This window comes from Netta rufina, assembly GCF_964035555.1.
Source record: "Netta rufina genome assembly, chromosome: 22".
In the NCBI taxonomy this organism is placed as follows: domain Eukaryota; kingdom Metazoa; phylum Chordata; class Aves; order Anseriformes; family Anatidae; genus Netta; species Netta rufina.
The window spans coordinates 7,992,195-8,012,957 of record NC_140146.1 but is presented as its reverse complement, the minus strand read 5'-3'; the positions used below and the strand labels follow the sequence as shown (position 1 = coordinate 8,012,957).

General features: G+C 48.1%; 3 protein-coding genes across 3 annotated transcripts; 1 reads left to right on the top strand and 2 right to left on the bottom strand.

The window, feature by feature from the left end:
• Positions 1–291: 291 nt before the first annotated feature.
• On the bottom strand, positions 292–9,382 carry LOC311217888 (myo-inositol 2-dehydrogenase-like; the record flags this gene model as incomplete). The annotated part of the gene is made up of 9 exons (XM_084300245.1): positions 292–1,749; positions 2,393–2,549; positions 3,094–3,212; positions 4,204–4,311; positions 4,593–4,723; positions 6,599–6,707; positions 7,475–7,545; positions 8,147–8,620; positions 9,135–9,382. The coding sequence occupies 9 exons, from the start codon at positions 9,380–9,382 to the stop codon at positions 1,601–1,603; spliced, it is 1,566 nt and encodes a 521-aa protein (XP_084156371.1). The 3' UTR covers positions 292–1,600.
• CCDC27 (coiled-coil domain containing 27) lies at positions 9,381–13,400 on the top strand (the record flags this gene model as incomplete). The annotated part of the gene is made up of 9 exons (XM_084300244.1): positions 9,381–9,624; positions 9,726–9,862; positions 9,982–10,140; positions 10,445–10,799; positions 11,328–11,458; positions 11,596–11,673; positions 12,060–12,272; positions 12,920–13,024; positions 13,142–13,400. The coding sequence occupies 9 exons, from the start codon at positions 9,381–9,383 to the stop codon at positions 13,277–13,279; spliced, it is 1,560 nt and encodes a 519-aa protein (XP_084156370.1). The 3' UTR covers positions 13,280–13,400.
• A 219-nt stretch (positions 13,401–13,619) lies between these two features.
• Positions 13,620–20,257, bottom strand: LRRC47 (leucine rich repeat containing 47). The gene is made up of 7 exons (XM_084300386.1): positions 19,620–20,257; positions 19,081–19,527; positions 18,513–18,629; positions 16,796–16,911; positions 15,801–15,903; positions 15,300–15,389; positions 13,620–15,029 (listed from the first exon to the last, which is right to left on the bottom strand). The coding sequence occupies exons 1-7, from the start codon at positions 20,247–20,249 to the stop codon at positions 14,790–14,792; spliced, it is 1,743 nt and encodes a 580-aa protein (XP_084156512.1). The 5' UTR covers positions 20,250–20,257; the 3' UTR covers positions 13,620–14,789.
• Positions 20,258–20,763: the final 506 nt, after the last annotated feature.

Sequence of the window (20,763 nt, the reverse complement as noted above, 5' to 3'; positions counted from 1 at the left end):
TTGCTTGTATTGTACCGAAAATGTTCTCCTAATACTACTGCTAAATCATGAACCATGACGTTTAAGGGCCTGAATGTTTTCTTGCTTCATCAAACAACCATAAAGCTACAAAGACACAAGAACAAGAACAAAGAACAAGAACACCTGGCAAGGCAAGAGTGCCATGGATGCACAGATGTGATCGCCTTAAAACACCACCAAAATGAGAACACCACCCTTGCTGTTAATAAGTTGCGATTGAAAGAGGTAAATGTCTGCTTCATCGTGGGCGTAGGTTGTTCTCCCCCCCCAGTAAATGACTAGAAAAGAGAGCACGAAATTAGTAACAATCTTTATCATTAAGACATCACTTTTCCGAGTTTGAAAAATTACACCATTAAAAACAATTTCCACAAGAGAGTTGTCTTTAGTTGTAACTGTCATCGCTCTAGTTTTAGTAATATATACTGCATATATTGGAATCGGAAATCAATTAACTAAAGAATCTTCCAAGGAGGGATGTCTATAAACACTCAAGGCAAAACTGTTATTTTAATACAATAAAAAAAACTTTCAAAAGGTTTTGAAAACCGACATGTGAGAAATAAACAACAGCCAAATCTATATACCAGCAACAAGCTCAACGTAAGAGTAAAAAGGTAGAAATAACCTGGTTTAAAAGCAGACTTGCCTCTTGTTGAAGGCACTATCCTTTTCTGTGCTGTATATTCCCAGTCTTCTAGACTGTAAAAAAATACCTTTAAGATATGCAGAGTGCCCTTTGTGCACTCAAAGAAAGTGATTATTAGTTCATTTTTGCTACTAAAATATTAACGTATGTGCTTGCACTTAGGCACAGAAAGCAAAAGCCTCCAGCCAGCTCCCCTGCCTTGCAGCAGGCGCTGAGGAACCCATGCAATGGACACGTCTCAGTCACAGCTGTTGTACAGGGCCCCTGCACAATTTACAAATTGCATTCTGATTTTTTTTTCTTTAAATAACACAGTGCTTATTATCAAAATGCCCAGTGTGTTGATTCTCTATGAAATGGTCTTAGTTTACAACCTTACTACGAAGTTTCTCACCTCTCAGCACTGTTGGAGGTTTCCCTCCCCGTTTTTTTCACTTCTCTCCACTATCCCCCAAGAAAGTTAGACCCTAACTTCTCAGCTAGGCATTTGCAATCTATAGCATAGATTTAGAACACCCAGTAAAAGCAACAAACAAAACAATAAATATGAGGCCGGGGCTGAGCTCAGCACAGCAGTCACACTCCAGCACACACCGATAGGAAGCGCACGGCCCAGCCGGGTGCTCTCCCTCCCTCCCTTGTGAGCACGGCATCACCTGCACAAAAAGCTGCCACAAAGCTGCCAGAGCACGGTGCCCACTGTGGCAGGGGGCAGTTTATGGCCCCTCACCATGTCCTGAGGAGCACTGGATGTGCTACAAGGCATCCGCAGCAGCGCTAAGCACTTCTAGTTTGAATACGCTTCCGTGCTCTGGGCATTTCCAGTGGAAATGCAAGTCTAAGGTGACAGTGAAGACATCACCAGGTGAAAAGACTTCACCGTAGCGCAGCTTAAAGATTATCCTTCACCTCAGAAATCAGCAGCATGAGTCACATTATCTCAGTCTTGACCACAGCCGAATCCATTGCTTCGTTGCGCAGGTCAACAGCGGATCCGTTTCTCCAAGACTGCTCGGCAGCTGCAGCCACCTGGACGGCCCAGAGGAACTGCTCTTTGGTTATCGCGGGAGGCTCTTTGCCTGCAGGGACAGAACGGAAGAATTCATCCCCCTCTTTCCTGTTCCTGAAACTCAAATCCTGTATTTTTGTCGCTGAGGTCAACAGAACGGAACCGTTTAATTCCATAAGGACAACCAGGATTTTGGATGAGGCTCTCCCACGCTATTGCAAACGGCTGCTTCCCTCGTAAAAGACATTAAGGTCCCACACAACGTTTCCTCCCCACTTTCATTTATTCTTGGAACACAAGTTTTCGGATCAACACTCCTTCCCTCACCCATCTCACTGACTCAGAAGTGAGAAAAGCCCCTGTACTGCAGCAGCACACCCCTATAATGCAGCTGACCCGTTCAGTTTCAGTCCCTGAAACAAGAATTGCTGTTTGCTCATCCATCGAGCTGCCACCTCCTCCTGCGGCCGTCAGGACAGCAGGCCTGCATGCAAAAGCCTGGGTTTGCTTACAGGGAGCTCTCTGACCACTGCACAATGCTGGATTAAGCCTAACCATGATGAATCTCACTCCTGATTTTCACATCTACGCATATTTTTTTCTGGGGATTTCAGACACAAACATCAAATTGCAGTTGCTACTGGAACAACTTCCCAGTGAAGTTTTCACTCAAAGTGAATCCAAAGCAATAATAATGCAAGCTTTCATCTTACCTTTCAGGGTTCTCAGAAAGTGTCGAAAGAGCCCCCGGTGTGCCTCCCTGTAACGATCAGCTTGGGTCTGTGTACATATGGACACAGAAGTTCCGTGCTCTGTAATCCCCAGGGGATTCTGGTTATCTACCCGTAACGTTCCTTGAGAACCGTGAACCTGCAGGGAAAGCAAAAAGTTAGAAGAACGAGGTTTTCATCTCACTGTCCGTTTGATCTTAAACCTGGCTAGTGTACAAAAGTGCAGGTTTGTATGACCAAGTAAAAAGCAGCTGCTGATTTTTGGAGTTGACAGGTGATAATGCCTCTGATTTTACACTTCTCTTCCCCTTTAACGTCTTTTATACTTGCAAGGCTATAGCCCTTGCTGCAGTCCTAGACACACCCTGGGAAGACAACGACAAGATAGAGAACAACACTGCAGCCTCGAGAGCTGACATCAATTCCTGCTCCAGCATGACCGCGTGCAGCTAATAACCCCTGCAGAATAACGTACAGGAGGCAGAATCTGGGTACCAGAAGAGAAAAGAGACTGTAAGTTAACCAAACACAAGCAGCTGCTGAGGTACAGAGGTGTTCTGTGACACGGGTCTGCGGGTGTATGCACGGGGCACAGCACATGCTGCTCCAGGCAAACATACACAGGGAAAACTTGTTCTAGCCTGTGGCGTCACGACAGACGTATCTTAAAAGCAAGAACGCACCTCTAGTCTCTGATCACAGCTTTTAGTGCAGTGCTGACTGATGTCCAAAGTAACAATTGCTCCGCTAGGAAATTTCATGCTGACTGCTACAGTGTCTGCGTCCTTCAAGCAGGCCATATCTGAGTGACAAAAAAGGCACTCGCTCACACCAGAACAGCAAACACTACTACGACACAGTGATTTTCTTCCTTTAAGAGGCAATGCAGGGTCCAGAATACTTTCAAACAGGAAGCGAGGAGACAGCAAAGTGCTTTTGGGAGCATACGCCAGCTGGTTTACCTTCACCATCACTTCTGGAGGAAAACTGCCAGGACTCCACTATCCAAGCCCACGGCTTTCCCTGCAGCTGACTTCACTTCCTCCTCCAAACACATTTGCTTTTGCAACTTATCAATACCAAGAATAAGCAACTTTCAGCACTTTGCTAGAAAGAGGCAGATTGTATAAATTCCTCTCCGGGGCATTTTGCTTGCTGCATTTCACAGATGACAGCATTGCATACCTTACCTCCTGACAGCAGCAAGCCAATGTTGGCAGCGGCTGACATTAATTAAAGCTTTAAATTTCCATTTAAAAACTGGAAGTTAATTTAAATTTGTCTGGTAACCCAGGGAGTGTTGGTCAATCCAGCACAAATTGACATTTTTAACTGTGTTGAGCTCAGCAGGAAAGCACTGGAGAAAAATTCAAGCAGAGAACTGAGAATACTGCGATAACGTTTGTGTAACCGTAAGGCTTTGCTGATTATTTTCTGTATTCTGGTTTTCAAGTGGCAAACCATCAAAGTTCAGCAACAGTTCTACGGCAACTATTTCACATCAGTGGGAAAGAGACAATTCTGAAACATTTGGTAAATATTCTGTCTAAAATGATTTTTTTTTTAGGAACTTGCTTCCTACTTCACTGACTATTTTTGTGGCAGTTCTATCATGGAACAATCACAGCATGGCTACCATGCTCTTCACAGAATCACAGAATCACAGAATTTCTAGGTTGGAAGAGACCTCAAGGTCATCGAGTCCAACTTGTAACAATTCTTCCCAATTTTAGTACTGAAGTAACTGAGAAGCCCAGAGGTACACAATAAACTATCAAAATATTTGGTCTTACCTGTGCAGAACGCATGCCCCAGTGAAAATATCGTGTCTGGTGCACTCTCTCCCAACAACAAACTGACAATATCTATATCGTGCACAGCAGCATTATAAAAAATTCCACCTGGAAGAAGCAAAACTGGTCATTAAGGCCTTCACACTGAAAACCCATGGCTAATGTACATTTCTGAACTGCACTGGGATTGATATTAAAGCCACCTACATCCCAGAAGCCAATACTAAGGGCAGATAGCAGTATGCAGCTGAAATCAATTCTAGTAAAGAAAATACTCTTCTAGAGAAAGAGACACGCACCTTACAGCCACACAGACCTAAGGAACCTTCCAGCAGCACACAGGACAAGACCCGTTTCCAGCCCTGTCAGATGAACGAGCCGCGCAGTACCTGACGTTTTGAGGAAGCCCAGGGAAGCCGCCGGGTACACGCTGCTGGTCGTCGCTATCCGGTGGATCCTCCCCAGGGCCTGGCAGCCACGCACCTTTTTGCAGAGGAACTGCAGCGCGGGGTCGAAACGCCTGCAGAGGGGAACAAGCAACGTGGAACACTGCTGGGGCACAGCAAGGTCGCTGGGCCCCTCTGCCAGCGTGGCGCAAGAGGCCGACTTGAACACAGACAGCGGCGAGCGTGCGACGCCTGAACCTCACCAGACTGGCAGGGTGACACCCCGCTTTCTAATTTGAGCCCCTCAGTATGTATTAATTCTGCCTCTGGCAAACGAGCCTCATGTCTGTACTTTGGGAGACTTAGGCTAACAATTTTATGGAAGAAATTAAACTCTGGGGACTGAAAGCCCCCCGCAAGTCCAGCAAGTTACCTACAGTTCTTCTCAGAGCCCTACTTACAGGTTTAAATTCAGTTGAGTGTTGACCAAAACCTCAGTTCAGATTCAACCTTATGGCTGGGGAACAGACCTGCACATGTAGCACTCAAATGGAAAAGGCAAATGTTAGGGCAAGCATTTTGTGTAATTACGCATTAGTATATATAATATACTAATATATATTTATTAGCATATATATACATAATATGTGTATCTCTCCGAGTAAGTTTTGTTTGCAATGAGATTAACTGCTCTCGAGAGAGAAGCACCAGGCAATCATGGTTGTTTACTAACTACCTACATCCACATTCACCAGAGGGTGTTAAATCCTGAGCGTAAGTTTAAAGCAGCATTCCTGCCTCGTAGCAGAGCTCCCCGAATCCCCGTAAGTTTAACAGTGCAGAAATTAATTGAAATTAATCTACTTTCCTTCTCTTTCAATTACTTAATCTTAAGGGTCCAGATGTAAAGTCACAAGTGGAAATATCACTTTATCAAGATTAATAGGTCTATTTCCACCAGATGGGCCAATAATTCTAACACCAACCAGAGGCTTCACAGCCTTGGAGTTTGCTGCGAGTGGCAAGTTGAAGTAACAGATGAGCTCAATGTCTCCCTGAAGATGGTGCTCTAAAAGGAATTGAAAAGGTTGCTGAAAGGTTCTTCTCTTAGAGTTACTCTAAACTTTCATTGTTATTTGCTAGCACAGGTATTTCAGTTTCATGGGATCAACGTTCTTCAAGTCAGTACAGTTAGAGATCTAATTAACAAATCAGTGAAAATTGGAAAAAGTTACAAAAAGAGATCAGTTTTTGGTATTACAAAGGCACATTCAAACTTTGAAAGAGTCTGTTTCTACGCTATTGTGAAGATTACAGCTAATGCCTTCTTCCCATGTTATTTCTAGTGTAGTGCAGCAGAGCTGTCAAACAGGAAGAAAGGACACCCTCAGAAGTTTCATGAAGAAGTCTACTTCATGAGCAAAGTTTAATGCCACAGCGTTCCTACGATGAACAGGGTTGTAAACCAAATGCTTTCCAACAGAGCAATAACAAACAGATCTCAGTGGCTGTATGCTTAATAAAACCACAGAGCTGCCTGACCTGGTGGTTGTATGTGCATAAAAAACTACAAAAGAAGATCCTGTTTTCCCTAAAACTACGGAGCAAGGAGTTGTCTCAGAGAATGGCACAGCGTCACCAGAACGTTTCCTCCTCTGAAGCTCAAACACGAGCTGTAGCATTTGCAAAACCTTGAAGGGACTGATGAAATCTGGACCCCCAATTACCATCGTCTATTCTAAAAATTAGAATCGAGCTTTCATGCCTTGAAAGCTTTGCTGTTTGACTATCATTCCACTAGATTTTATTTTAATCTCATGACAGCTAAGATTTTATCTCCATTAAGCATGAAGAAGCCAATTAACTCCCAGATAATAAGCAATGCTCAATAGGCAGCAGCAAAACTAAATGTATCTGAGGACGAATAAAGGACAGCTTGAGAAATCAATGCTACTTTCAGACATGAGCTTCTTAATGAGTACAAATCCTAAAGAAAAATCAGGTCTTACTTGTAGAATCCACAAACCAATGGTCTTCCACATCTGTTGGCTTCATCGAAGCACGTCTCTGCTGTCTGCCTGTCAAAACTGGGCAGCCTCTCACAAAATACACCTTTTCCTGTGCAAAAGGTCAGAGAACACAGAATTAAAGGCAGAACAGTCTGCACTACACATTTTCATCTTGAAATATTGTACATGTTGTTATATTCTAGAAAATCCGTTTCATGAATCCAGTGCTTCCTATCTGTTGATGCCAATAATTTCCTTTTTTCTGCCAGCTACGATCATTTTATTAGCTAGTTACAAGCCACAAGAAGCACAGCTGTTGATATAAGCAGCTTTCTTTTGATTCCCAGCTGTATTTCTAGGACTGGGCTTTCTGGGTGAGAAAGGTGTAGTACAGACCCCACTGGTGTTCAAGCCATCAATGTGAGTGCAGGAGGTAGCAGTTAGTAGGCTGACTTCTCTTCAACTGCACAATTAGTTTGCACAACTCAAGGGACACTGCTGAAATGAGAAAGCAGTAATTCTTAATTAAAATTAAAAAGGAAAAAAAAAGTAAAGAGCTGCTGCAGTTGCTATGAAATTAGGAGTGGAGGAGACAGACAAGTAAGGCAAATGTAAAGATCCTCCCAGTTTTGCTGAGCTTTGCAGCAACAGTATGAAGTCTGCAGCTGAGAATGGAAACAGGAGCTCTACAGCCCCAATCCAGACACTGAGCTCTCTTACACAGCCATCACAAGCAGAAAGTTTGGCTGATTTCCTTTAAATCTTACATCAAAAGATAAACTTTGCATTCTGCAAGCATTTAGCAAGCACACAAGGCCTCCTTCAGTGTGCGTTACCACTACAAATAAAAGCTGAGTTTGCAGCAGCTCCTCTTACCAGCTCGCAGAGCATCTATCACGACCTCAGAAGCTTCTTCAGGAGGTGAACAAACGATGACTCCAGAAACTCTGCAAAAGTCAAAAGAAAGTTCTTCAGTGAAGACAACATTTAGAGGAACAGTCAGTGCCTCCTTCCAACTACAGCTGTTTTTATGCTAGCTTTAACTTCTGAGGATGAATTTTAAACAGGCATAAAACCCCATCACTCTGGAAGAGCGTATTATGTTACAGAAGGAACTCAGTACCCACTTGCAGGGATGCAGACTGTAGGGCACTGATGCTCAGAAGTGACAGCAGTACAGTAATGAGAGTTTTAACCTGATCTCTTAATTCAAGGTCAGTAACCGCATTAGGTTTTCTCAAAAACCTCTTGTTAAAGTACACAATCCCTTAGCTAAAATGAAAACCTGTACAATGAAGCTGCATTGTTTTTCCTGCACCTTAAAGGGGAAAGCTTTTCAAGTGTCTCCAAGACTACTTGCATTCTGCTGGTTAGAACATGCAGTGAAACCTAAAACCATTTACAAGGCAGAGCTGTTGAAGTGACAGGTACATCTTAGCTTATTTTCATTTTTTAAATTTCTAATATTGAGCCCATCTTTTTTTAAAAAAGTCTGCCTTTCAGTTTTGCAATGACATTTAAAACACTCATTTGAGAAGTGGCTGGTACCGCTGGTCGTTGAGCACGATGTCGGCGTCCTGCTGCCGCAGCACCCGCGTGCCAGCCAGGAACTCGGCGCTGAAGGCACGTTCCACCTCGTGCAGCCGGTCCTCCACGACGTACAGCAAGCAGCAGCCGTTTTCTTCCACTAAGCTTTGGAACAAGGCGTTATCGCCGAGCTCTGTGCCAAAGAGGGCGAGGCCGAGGCCACCAGCACCGCAGCGTCCCAGCACCGCGCTGTCACGGGCCTGGGGCACGGCCGGGCTCCGGCTGCTCCTCTCAGCGGGCACGGGTGCGATCCTGACGCGTAAGGCGGTGAAGGCTGAGGTGGACGGGGCTTGGTCTGGGGCCGTGGTGGATCCGACGGCACCGGGGAGCAGCGAGGGGCCCCCGGCGGTGGTGGTGGCGAGGACGAGAGGCGGCTGGGCGAGCAGGGACGGGGCGTCGAGCTGCAGCGGCAGGCTGATGTCGGGGCCTGCGGAGCTGGAGGGAGGAAAGGGGGAAGGTGAGGGGAGAGGGGAGAGGGCAGGGAAAGGGGAAGGTGAGGGGAGAGGTAAAGGGAAAGGTAAAGGGGCAGGTGAGGGCAGAGGTAAGGGGGCAAGAAAAGGAGCAGGTGAGAGGAGAGGTAAAGGGAAAGGTAAAGGGGCAGGTGAGGGGAGAGGTGAGGGGGTAGATGAGGGGAGAAGTAAGAGGAGAAAGGGGCAGGTAAAGGGGACAGGTAAAGGGGATAAGTAAGAGAGTAGGTGAGGGGACAGGTGAGGGGAGAGGTAAGGGGACAGGTAGAGGTGAAGGTAAGGGGAGAAGTGAGGGGAGAAGGGGGCAGGTTAGGAGACAGGTAAAGGGGACAGGTAAGGGAGTAAGTGAGAGGAGCAGTAAGAGGAGCCCTGCGCCCTCCCTCACCCCCTCTGGCTCGGATCACGAAGGGACCCGTCCCCGGAGCAGCTCGGAGCGGATCCCCATGCCCCCTCCATATCCCCCCCGTGTCCCCCCCTCTCACAGCAGCAGCGGGGCGCGCTGCCGGGCCAGGCGGCGGTTGCGGTAGTGGCGGCCGGAGGCGAGGTGCTCGAGGATGCGGTCGCGGCGCACCCGCAGCGGCAGCTGGCAGGACGAGCACCACAGCGACTCGGCCACCGCCTCCCCCCCGCCGCCGCCGACGCCTCCGCCTCTCTCCGGCCGCTGCCGCTTGACGGCCAGCTCCGAGAACTCGGCGGCGTAGTCGTGCAGCGTCTTCTTCCTCCGCCCCATGGCGGCGGCGGCTCCGGCCGCGGAAGCGGAAGGCGATGCCGGGCACGGCGGGCAGGGGGCGGCCGAAACCGGGCCCGGCTCCACGATGGGTTCCCCGATGGGTTCCCCGAGGGGCTCCTCACACCGCCGGGACGCGGCCGCGGAGCCCCCCTGGCCGTGGGGAGAGGAGCGGGGCCCCCCCCGGCTGCCCCTCGCCCGCTGTCCCGGCACCAGCCACAGGGCGACGTCGCCGTCCCCGCCCGGTAGGGGCGGCCCGAATCCCCCCCCCCCCGGGCCGTTGGGAGCCCCCCGGGGTCGTTGGGAGCCGCTCGGGGCCGCCGTCTGAGCCCGGCTGTCCCCGCAGGTGGCCGCCGCGACGCCCCGGGCTCCCCCGGAGCCCCCACGATGGAGTGGGACAGGAGGGGGACGAGTGTAGGGGTAGGGCCCGGCCCCGACCCCCGCGGGGGCGACCTGTGGTGTGTGAGCACCGTCGATGAAAAGGTGAGGGGGAGCCCGGCCGCTGCCCCTTCCTTCCATCCCTGTCCATCCCCATTTATCCCCTTCCATCCCCGTCCATTCCCTCGGACGGCCTGGCTGTGTTATGGCCCCGTGTTCCCTAGGAACAGAGCCTGGCAGCGCTGAGGGAGGAGGTCGAGCGGCTCTCCAAGTACAAGGCGGAGTGCGCGCAGAAGGACGAGGTGATCTCCGGGCTGCTGAAGGAAACAGAAAGCCTGAAGAAGGAGCTGGAGCTGCTCAAGGGCGGCGGAGACGCGGAGCTGGTAACTGTCGGGGTGCTGAGGCTGCTCCCTGCCAAGCCATCGTCTGCTGTGGGTGGCAGGGAGGCAGGCTGCTCTTCAAGCACAAACATCCTGCAGGCAGGAGTGGCGGACAGGCAGGGATGTTTGGAAAAGCCACTGTGCCAGCGAGACCTCCGGGACGTGGGGATGCGATTTGTACTCCCCCCGTCGGGGCTCATCATCCCAGCAGGGCGGGGAGCACAGGGCTTCAGCCCCAGTTCTGAAACTCCCTCTCTCCACACAAGGCTTTAGCACAGCTTCTTAAGTCCTTATTTCTTCTTTACAGTATGCAGAAATGGAACAAGAGAGCTCAAATGAAGAAGCCGCCGAAGAAGCCGCTGAAGAAGCTGCCGAAGAAGCCACCAAAGAAGCTGCCGAAGAGGCCACTGAAGAAGCCGCTGAAGAAGCCGCTGAAGAAGCTGCCGAAGAAGCCACCGAAGAAGCTGTCGAAGAGGCCACTGAAGAAGCCACTGAAGAAGCCGCCGAAGAAGCACTCAGTGACACCAGCGCTCCAGGGCTCTTTCTGGAGCAGGCAGAAGGAGAGGAGACACTGATTGCCCAGCTCATTGCGTTCCAGGATGCCAACGAAGAACTCTGTGCAGAACTGCAAAATGCACGCGACGACTACAACCTAGCCACAGGTACCATGGGAGAAGGCATCCCCAGAACAGACTACTAGAGACCAAGGTTGTCTTCTTGCAGTTCTGTTTCTCTTATCTAGAAAACAATTCTAGGTTAGTTTCTCATGAGGGTGAAACCACCTGCTTTCAATTGTTGCTTACAGAGTGAGTCAGAAATGCCATGTATTTTGAAACCACTTTCGCTCTCCCCTTAGAAGTACAAGAAAATTGTGCAGAAAGGCCTGACTGGTATTATGGGGTGCTTGCTAGTGTTTCAGCAATCTGGCAAGCCCCTGTGCTTGTGTTACTGGCTCTGTTAGTCCTCAGAATTGCTTCTCCCTCACAGTGAATTGACTTAAATTTATTATATATCACAGCAAAGTACTATGAAATGCATTATTAACCAGTGTCATCATGGCTGTACATTAACTTCACCCACAGTCTGTTTGTGGATGGCAACAACAGCTCTGCTTCTGCTTACCTTAAAAAGACTCCATGAGGTCTCTGGCAGGAATTCTGTTTGCTTACAGTAGTACTCCAACGTTACAGGTGTCATGTGTTCCTTGCAACGACAACTGGAGATCCAAGAATCCCAGCTTCGGAAAACTGAATCTGAAAATGAAAGGCTTGAAAAGGAGCTCAGAGAGCGAGAAAGTCAGCTACAGGCCATGTCTGCCAAGGTACTACAGAGCTGAGTGGCCACAATCAGGAGAGCTGGCAGCAGGGAATTCAGTTTTTATGAAACATTTCCCTTCCTAATGAGACAGGAGTTGATTAGTGAACTACAAAACTGAAGTGTAAAATATTTTCCCTTAAGTTTTGCAGTCTGAGAGAAGAACGGAAACATGAAGAAATGATAGTGACAACAGAGAAGGAAAACTGCAGTCTTCGACAGGTGAATCTGGTGCAAGCCCAACATGCTTTTATGGAAAACTCTAGTGTCATCTGCTTCACTGTGCTTGTTTTAGGCTTGGAAGAGTGAATTTGCCCCATGAAAAAAACCCACACAGTGAAGTTATTTTGAAAATCTGAATTCTTGAGTTTGTTTTACCACTCATTTTTTTCCTAATAGCAAACTTGCCCCTTTTAGCTATTCAAGTACTCAATACAGTGGTTTTGGAGAAAACCCCAAGTAGTAATAGTTAGCTGTACTGACAAGATTGTAAGTCTGTAGACTGTCCAGGAAATACAAGAAGCATTTGACCCAGATACTGGGGAGATGTGGCCAAGTCTGCTCACTTTCTTCCTCACTGTAATGGCTTGATTTATGTATCTCCTCAGGTTGTCACAGAACAAGAATCCAAACTGGCTGAGCAGAACAAGCTGATCAGTGATCTGCAGGGTGCAGTCAGCCAGCTAGAGGCAGAGGCTCTGACCAGTCGATACCAGATCCACAAGCAGCAGCGTGCCCAGGAAGAGATGCAGAGCCAAGCTGAAACACTGCAGCACACGGAGCTGCAAACTAGAGTGGCACTCGAGTGCCTCACCAGCAGGGTAAATACAGCCTCTTTCACTTCAGATTCCTACCTCCCTGGTAAGAGATGCTTCAACCATTTCAAGCAGTCTGAAAGCTTAGAAACATTCCCAGGCAGAAGCACAGCAGGAGGCTCACTGGGGCACTGAAATCCTTTGCTCCCAGGGCTGATTTTCCTTTGCAGCTACAGGGCTGAAGGAGAAAGAAAATCAGCCCATTTGCTTGCCTGCTTTCTAGCACGCAGCCCATATTTCAATGACAAAGCACACTAGCCTCAAATACTGGAAACCCTCAAGAAACAGTTTTGAATTCACAGCAGTTCTGTCACCAGATTTCTAGTATCTTCCTGACACGAAGTAATAGATACCACCTTAAAGCCATTTCCTGCAGGCATGCTCACTCTGGGCCTCACTCAAGGTTGCCACAATGAGCACAGCAGCCCAAAAAGGGTCTGGGTCCATCCAGAAACACATCATTAGCACAGTACGTACAGTGAAGCCCAGTAAACCCGCCCAGTTTCACACGCACAGACTTCCCATTTCATCATCAACTCATACTTTTTCTAAGTCTGACAGTGTGGTCTCTGTCCTAGCCAACTCCATGCAAGTGACAAAGAATCATATATAAAGGCTTAACGGACCTCTTTTCTTTCCTCTTTTATCAAAAGTTTGAAAGATTTCGAAGCAAAATAATTCAGGCTACATTCGGTACAGCAGGCAACAAGCCTCCCCAGGCAGAACTCACTGATGAGGAGCTGCTGGAGGCAATGCAGGTAGGTAGCTCGCTGGAATTCTGCTCTCAGGAGCCCACGGGGAACTGGTAAGAGAGCACTACAGCACTGCTGTACACCCAGTGCTTTTCTACCCCTTTACATGTCTTTGATTTTCAGAAGATAATTAATGAGCGGATAGAGTTTCATCAGATGCTGAAACAAAAAGGTGTCAGGGTCCCATCTCTCTACAACATTGACACGGTTACTTCATCACCTACCAATTCTAAGGGTAGGAGGAAGAGTCCTGCAAGGTAGCTTCTCTTAATGCCTGCGAAATAGCCCTAGTGGTTAAGTCTCAACATGGCACCAACTTCAGGCTTCTGTTTGTTTGTTTTCTGGTGATGATTTGATAGCAAATTAAACTTATTTTACTTGATTCAAGTTGTGTGGAATTCAGTTGTTTTCTAATTGCTGAAACCGATTAAACAGCATTCGTAAATCACTGGTCTGTAGAATTATTCTATTTCACAGGGAATTGTGAAGTACTACTTAGGACTGCTCAGATACAAGTAGCTTGAAAAAGTTACCACTGTGCCAAGTTTGTACAGTTACACGACTGGAAAACTCAGCAATGCCCAAACAAGTGACAGTGACATGTGACTGCAAGAACCGTTTTATTTTCCATTCAATATGCAACACGTTGACATATTTGACACAGTATCTGAAAGTTTTGTTAGAGCTCTACATTGTTTCTAATGGGGAAAAAAAGTAAATCCACGGGTCACCCTAGTTTATGGACAGCTCTACATTCATAGTTAGCAGCCAGGATGTAAAAATCACCCAGAGGCTGCAAAATTTAAAAGAACTACGTGTATTTTGGAAGGAGTCCTCAGTCCTCAGCGCTCTCCACACTGGAGTGTGACTGAGTGCTCCACCAGCATCACTCTGGGCAAAAACGCTTACCTTCTGGGGAGGCGGGGAGCTTTAGTGGTGTCACTGTAAGACAGTATTGGCCCTCTGAACAGAACTGAAGTTCATAACCAAGAACAAATTCAGATCCTGACCAACAGCTAAGCTGATGAGTGCACAACAAATTCACCATGACTGGTATTTCCACATGGCTGGATTATGGCTCTAAAACATCCCGGGGAACACAAGCCCCTGCAGTCATTACCTGACTTCACTTAAAAATGAAAGCTGTGTTAAATGTGTTAACACGGAAAAAAAACATCAGAGTAAAACTCATTGCTCAAGTTCTGGCAGTGGTTAGGTTGAAGATTTTTAAAATAGGCAGAATTTTCAGTTTCCTGGTTACTCCAGATATAAAACTATGCAAAATGAGATGTTAGCTAAGTACTTCTGCATCCTGTCTTCAGAACTGGCACACAGAACGTAACTCAGCATCAGTGCTGTCACCTACTGGACTTCTCAGTTCAGCTACTAAAATAATCCAGGTAAAACATACCAGGAAGAAATAGTTACCTTGCAGAGAAATATGACTCTGTTCATTTTACAAACTGCTATGATGTTGTAATGATTCTCCTTACACATTTGTACATTCTGACTTGAATACGTTGACTACTTTTCTGTTTGCATTTGACGATGATCTTGTCTCCACCTAGTCAGAAAACTGATGACTTCCTATTAAGGCTGAGAGAATGCAACACTCCTTACCACGACTTGATCGAACTTTAAAGTTTTTACACACCCAGGCAGGACACACTCCATCTTTTCTTTAAAACAAACAATCTCACTGCGTGCAAGTTGCATTATTGAATACGGAAAAAAAAAAAAAAAAGAACAATTTTCTTAGCTTTGACAGCTGCTAGCGTATTACAGTCAGAAGAGAAGAAACTGTGGTTAGGTCAGTTTTTGAAGGATAAAGTACTTTCAGGTTCCCATCTGTGTCCACCACTCGAACCTGCTCCACTACCAACGGAAAACTCTGCTGTGTATTTTGGCCGGGGTTCACGTTCACTGGTCCACAAAGAGCATCGGGTTCGTTATCTGAGCCTGAGCCTTCTTCCTTATTTTCCAAGGTGAATTTGTTCAGTTCTGCTATTTTCTGTTACAAGCGAAACACAGAAAGCAAGGTTAATTCTGTAGCTAAGCCCTTGGAGCAACTCAAAGTTGTTTTCCACGATGTGAATCTGGCCGGCCTCTGGAGGAATATTTGCATGAAAGCATTCTACAGGGAGGGGAAGAAAGAAAAAAACACCAATTTCTCTCCCTCAAAAAAAACCCACAGCTTCTGTATTCTTCTACACATGAGCAATTAAACATTTTGCTGAGAAGCACCCAAGAACAGACAGGATTATTTTACTGAATTACTTACCAGAATTAGAGTGTCCATGACATCTTTGCATATCTGTAAGCTGGTATCACTTGTCACTTCCAGAAACAGATCATGGGTGGTTTTTCTAATCTGTAGGAGTATCACAGGTAAAGTGAGTAATGAATCAGAGCACACAGACTCACCCACAGCCACTTGGCAATATTTCAGTAGAAAAACATAATTAAAGGCTTTCATTCAGTTCAACCACAAGCAAAGCACTGCCTTTCTTTACAAGTCAAAAACTGTATTCCCACTCTTGTCTTGGCCATTCAATAAAGCCTCCTCTGCAAAAGGAGGCTGGTGCCTTTGGAACAGCTTGCTAGAGGTTTACAAATTTACAAAGGTAAAAATATAACTGAGATTCATTGCAATCCAATAGTCAAGCGGAGAAGAGTAGGGCTTTGGAGATTTGTGTTTGGAACACAATCACAAGTTTCTCTCTCTCAGGAGAAAGAAAGGCTGTTTAATTCTGATTAACCTATTTCCACTAGCAGCTAGTACCTTTGTTTTCTCACTGTTGGTTATTGGTGGGAAAGAAATCACAACACCTTCAGCATCCACAAGACACGGGTAGTTATCTTTGCCATCCAGTAACTGGAGATACCTGCCAAAAAAAAGAAAGGGACAATCAAAAAATAACTGAAACAGCAGCTGGACAAAGCGCCAGAAAATGGTGACAAAAATGAATTAGTGTGCTCCTGATCTACCACATGACAAAAACAGAAGTCAGAGCACTAAAATTCAGCAAGGTGATGTCACAGTGATGCAGCTAATAACACGAAAGCCACTAGCTACAGGAACTGATGGGCTAGAACCATGAAATAACTCACATCTTCATATCCACACTGTTAAAGTAGTCAGACAGGCTTCTAGCGCCTTCAGAGATTGCAGTGCTTGAGCAGGAGTATCAGAGTCCATCGTCTGATTCTTCCAGACAGCTTACTTATTTAATTCTCCCTCTTACTTACTATGGTGGTACACAGTTCTCCATTTTGTACTTGGCAAATTTCTCCAAGGTGCGTGACTGATGGATATGGGTGGTGATCTCTACATGAGCAGTAAACAGAACAGGGTAGCGTGATGCTCTGCTTCACAGCTCGTCTGCTCTTACACGCAGATTGGCAGCACCTCTGATTCGCTTCAGCTACTGAACATGCATGACAAACTTCATTTCTCTTTGGTACCCTTCGACTTGCTGTTTTAAGTACAAGAACTACTCTTAAAGGTGATAAATATGACAAGAATTTACTCTTGATATAACTAAAAATAATGGAAGTCACTCATCACCATCGTTTTACTCTGGGTTACTCTGCAAGCAAAGATTCAGCTCAGTGTTTTTCATACCACCTCCTACAAGCTCATGCTGAGTTTGTTAGCCCAATCACCATTACAGAACATACTTCGTCATACATTTGAGCACATTTCTTTCAGTGCTGTTTTTCCATGCAAGAATGAGTCGCCAAAATTGACATGAAGAAAAACAACAAAATACTGACTTGTGCAACCCAGAAACGTTCTGACGCTTCTTCTGTTTCCTCTGCTCCTCTGCTTCTAGCTGCAGCTGACGGAGAAGATCCTTTGCCTTGATCTCCTTTCGACCCAGGGGCGTTATCTACACCATACAAGAAAAAAGAAACAATTTTATGAGTGACTCGGACACCAGGATTATTAAAACTCCCTTGTAAGCAGGATGAAAATTAAAACCATGCATCAAGTAGAATTTCTTACAATCAATTTTGTATTTCTACATGTTGCATGGAATTAAGCAACAGCAAATTCTCAGGTGCTCACATGCATCACTGTTCTCCTTAATGGCTTTTCCAGACTTTCTGGTGCAGTTCTATTGTATACTTTAATTTGTTAAGGCAGCTACAAAATGCAATTCCTCAATGCATGTTCCATTTTTTGGAGCAGGAGTTGCACTTCCAATCATATTGCAAAATATTTGCTGCTAGTACTTCTTCATTTCTGCTACTTGATAACAGAAAACCAAAGGCCAGGCGTTACTCCCAGTTCTTTTCCAGTACTGAAGACTGTTCACCAGATTTTGTTACTATTCAGACTGTCCAGCAACAAGTTCATACATTTCACACCATTACTCAAAGCCTCTACGGATTGAAGGTATTTTCTATTTGATCACGCAGCACATTAGACCAAACAGCCCAGGCAATGGAGATAAATGGCTTCTCACCCTAACCTGGGGCACAGCGTTACTAAAACTAAAGTTTCAGTAAATCCTGTGCCTCTTTGCAACAGGATTTTCTAATGTAGAGGGTATCAGCAACAACAACACAAAATATCTCCAAGTTTCGGCTAGATCTCATACACAGGGAGGGTTTTTGTTATTGAAGATGTGCCATTGTTCTTAACAATTTATTCAGGCTGGAAGTGCACTTTCTACTTAATGTGCACAGAGCAGCTACACACAAGTCTAGACAGCAGAATGCAATGGAAACTTTGGGTCAACCCCAAAGTCAGAGCACCCTAACAGGTCAGTCTTACAGCAACATTGCTTCTGGAGGCAGGATATTAAAGGGCCTAAACAAATAAGGGTCACAAATTTGAAGTAACATTTTGGTGTTCTGGATTGCAAGTACAGCCTAAGAGTTTGACACGCAAATGTACTGCAATCTTTTTTTTTTTTTTTTTCTTTGAAAGCAGCAACATAAATAACCCAAGCCTGGGTAAACCAACAAAACCTGAATTATTTTAATTAGGTTACCTGGAAGGCTGCTGCCGATCGAGGCACACTCAATGAATGAGCACCTGCTCTGCTGTCTGACACTCCAGGCACATCCTAACACATACGAGACCTCCAGGGAACATTAAGATGGAAACACCACAACATAGGAGAAAGGATCAACAGTGAAACACCAGTACCTCAACCACCCTAAGCAAAGGCACACGTTAAGCTACATAAGAACGTTTGTAGAGGAAAAAAAGCCTATGCCAGCTTCCCTCACTGGTTTAAGTCCCCAGACAGATGGGCTTATAACTGGTCCTGGAGTACCACCAGGCAGCTGTGCAAGGCTTGCTCAAGCGAGGCTCATGACAGCAGGATGGCAAGAACATTAGCTTCAAAATTCCTGGAGTTATTTTTTTTCCTTGCATCTATGGGGTAAGAAGAAAGTTCCTTCCACTCTAAAAGTTCCAGAAAATTAAAGAAAAAAAAGAAAAAACAGGGAAAGATCCACAGTTGGCACTGCCCCCTACCTTCAGCTCACCAGGAGGCTGAACATCATATGTCAGGGGACCTTTGACCAACTGCAAGTCATGGGTGGCAATTGTGGCTGCTGTCCGCTTTTCACAGATGTCTTCGTGCAGTTTAGTCTAAAACATAAAGAATGCAATCAAAATACAACAAAGATATCAATGTGATTTACTCCTCCTAGGCTCAGCGTTCTCCTCTATTGAATGTTTGCAGCACTTCCAACTGAGCAACCCTCATTTGCATGGCGTCTGGGCGCGTCCTCGTACAGCACTTGAAAGCTCTGCAGTCTGCACGTTTTGTTTACCCTTTTGGACCAAACCCAGCGTTCCTCTTCACCTGCAGAATAATTTCACCCAAATTACAACCGAAGCGTAAGGAGAGTGAAGCAGAGCACACGAGATGTTTCCCAACCGGGCAGTAAGCACTTTGAGATGGGAAAGCAAGCGCCCAGCACTCGCATCTGCCACCCAAAGGGCCTGTGAGCAGCCCGCCAGGCCACAAACCGTCTCCTTTCAGCGCTGCTGACAACTTTCCCCTAATAAATGAGAATAAGGAGGCCCCAGCAGCTACCTGCGCAGTCAGGAACCTCTTCAGGGCATTGCCCGGGTTCAGGTTTACTCCTTTCAGCACGCAGCACACGATGAAGGGCCGGACGTCTCTGACGCCCGGGCTGACTTTGACAACCAGCGGCGTGGGATTTTCAGAGACGTGCAGCACCTTCACCAGCAGCTTGCTGACGGCCTCCAGCTCGTCCTGCTCCCCTTCCCCGCCGTCCTTTTTCTGCTGCTTCTCCCTTTTCTTCTTCCTGGCCTCCTCCCTGGTGTTCTCGCCCTTGCCCTTGCCGCGGCCGCCGGCCCGCAGGTACTCCAGGATGGCCTTGGTCTGGCAGCCGTTGACCATCTTCTCCAGCCGCTTGTCCCTCAGCTGGTTGCCCCTGAAGTTGGCCTCCTTCAGCCTGGGGCAGTCGGCCAGCGCGGCGGGCAGCTCCGTCAGCCGGTTGTTGGCCAGGTCCAGGCTCTGCAAGAGACGGCCACGGTCAGCGGGGTGACGGAGGATACTGGGAGGTACTGGGGGGTACTGGGGAGGACTGGGGACTGAGCTGCCCGCACCTTGAGGGCCGGCAGAGCGGCGATGTCAGCACCCAGCTCCTCCACCTCGTTGTCGGCGGCCTCGAGGCGGCTGAGGAGGGGGAAGGCGGCGGCGGGCGGCAGGAGGCGGCCGGGCAGGGCCCGCAGGCGGTTGCCCGAGAGCAGCAGCGCCTGGAGCTGAGGCGCGGCTCGGGCCAGCCCCGGGCCCAGCTCCCGCAGCCGGTTACCGCTCAGGTTGAGGCTGCGGAGCTGCGGGAAGGCTGCGGGTTGTTGTTGCTGCTGCTCCCCGCAGCCCTCCGCGCCGCCCAGCTCGGCGGGCAGCTCCTCCAGGCCGTTCCCGGAGAGGTCGAGCAGGCGGAGGGCCGGCAGCTGCCCGCCCAGCCCCGGGCCCAGCCCGGCGGGGCCCAGCGCGTTGCAGCGCAGCACCAGCGTGTGCAGGGCGGGCAGGGAGGCCGCCAGCCCCGGGCCCAGCTCCCGCAGAGCCGCGCAGCCGCTCAGCTCCAGCGACTGCAGCAGCGGCAGCCCCAGCAGCGCCGCCGGCAGCCGCCCGCCGCCCGCCGCCACCCGCTCCGACACCGCCGCGCCCGGCAGACACAGCTCCCGCCGCCGCTCCCGGGCAGCAGCCTCCAGCTCCGGCCACGCCGCCTCCATCCCGAGCCGTGCCGTGTTATTCCGTGCTGTTCCGAGCTGTTCCGAGCCCTACGGATCCGCCCCGAGCCGCGCCCGCCGCCACCGAGCCTGCGCCGGCAGCCGGGGGCGGGCGCCCCGCTCACTCCTCGCCCGCAAAAGTGGGTTCCCCCCGGCCTGCGAGCCCGGTAATTGGGTTTTAAAAAGAGGTTATGGGGCTGATGGAAGGGCTTTTTTCTCCCGAGGCGGTGGTGACAAAAGGAAAGGCCCTGGTTGAGTATCCAGGGACCGCGGGACGAGAGCACTGGTGCCGGAGCTCGGTGCTGGAGTTCGGTGAATCCCCGCCGGCAGGGCCGCTGGCTGCGCTCCTGCAGTCTCTGCTGGCCGGAAGGATGCAAAGGGTCTGGCAGAGCACCGGGTACAGCATGGAAGAAGCCATCGGATGGGAAAAAAACACAGGGTGGGAAAAAAACACAGGGTGGGGACCACGGCTTCATTCCTGCTTTAACAGCGATGCTCCATCACTCCAGACTCCAGT

Excerpts from the sequence above, each read along its gene's own strand:
- LRRC47 (XM_084300386.1), bottom strand. The coding sequence starts at position 20,249 with ATGGAGGCGGCGTGGCCGGAGCTGGAGGCTGCTGCCCGGGAGCGGCGG. Across the intron at positions 16,912-18,512 it reads AGCCTCCTGGTGAGCTGAAG|ATAACGCCCCTGGGTCGAAA; the intron begins GTAGGGGGCAGT and ends TGTATGGTGTAG. Across the intron at positions 15,030-15,299 it reads TCATGGACACTCTAATTCTG|AAAATAGCAGAACTGAACAA; the intron begins GTAAGTAATTCA and ends CGCTTGTAACAG.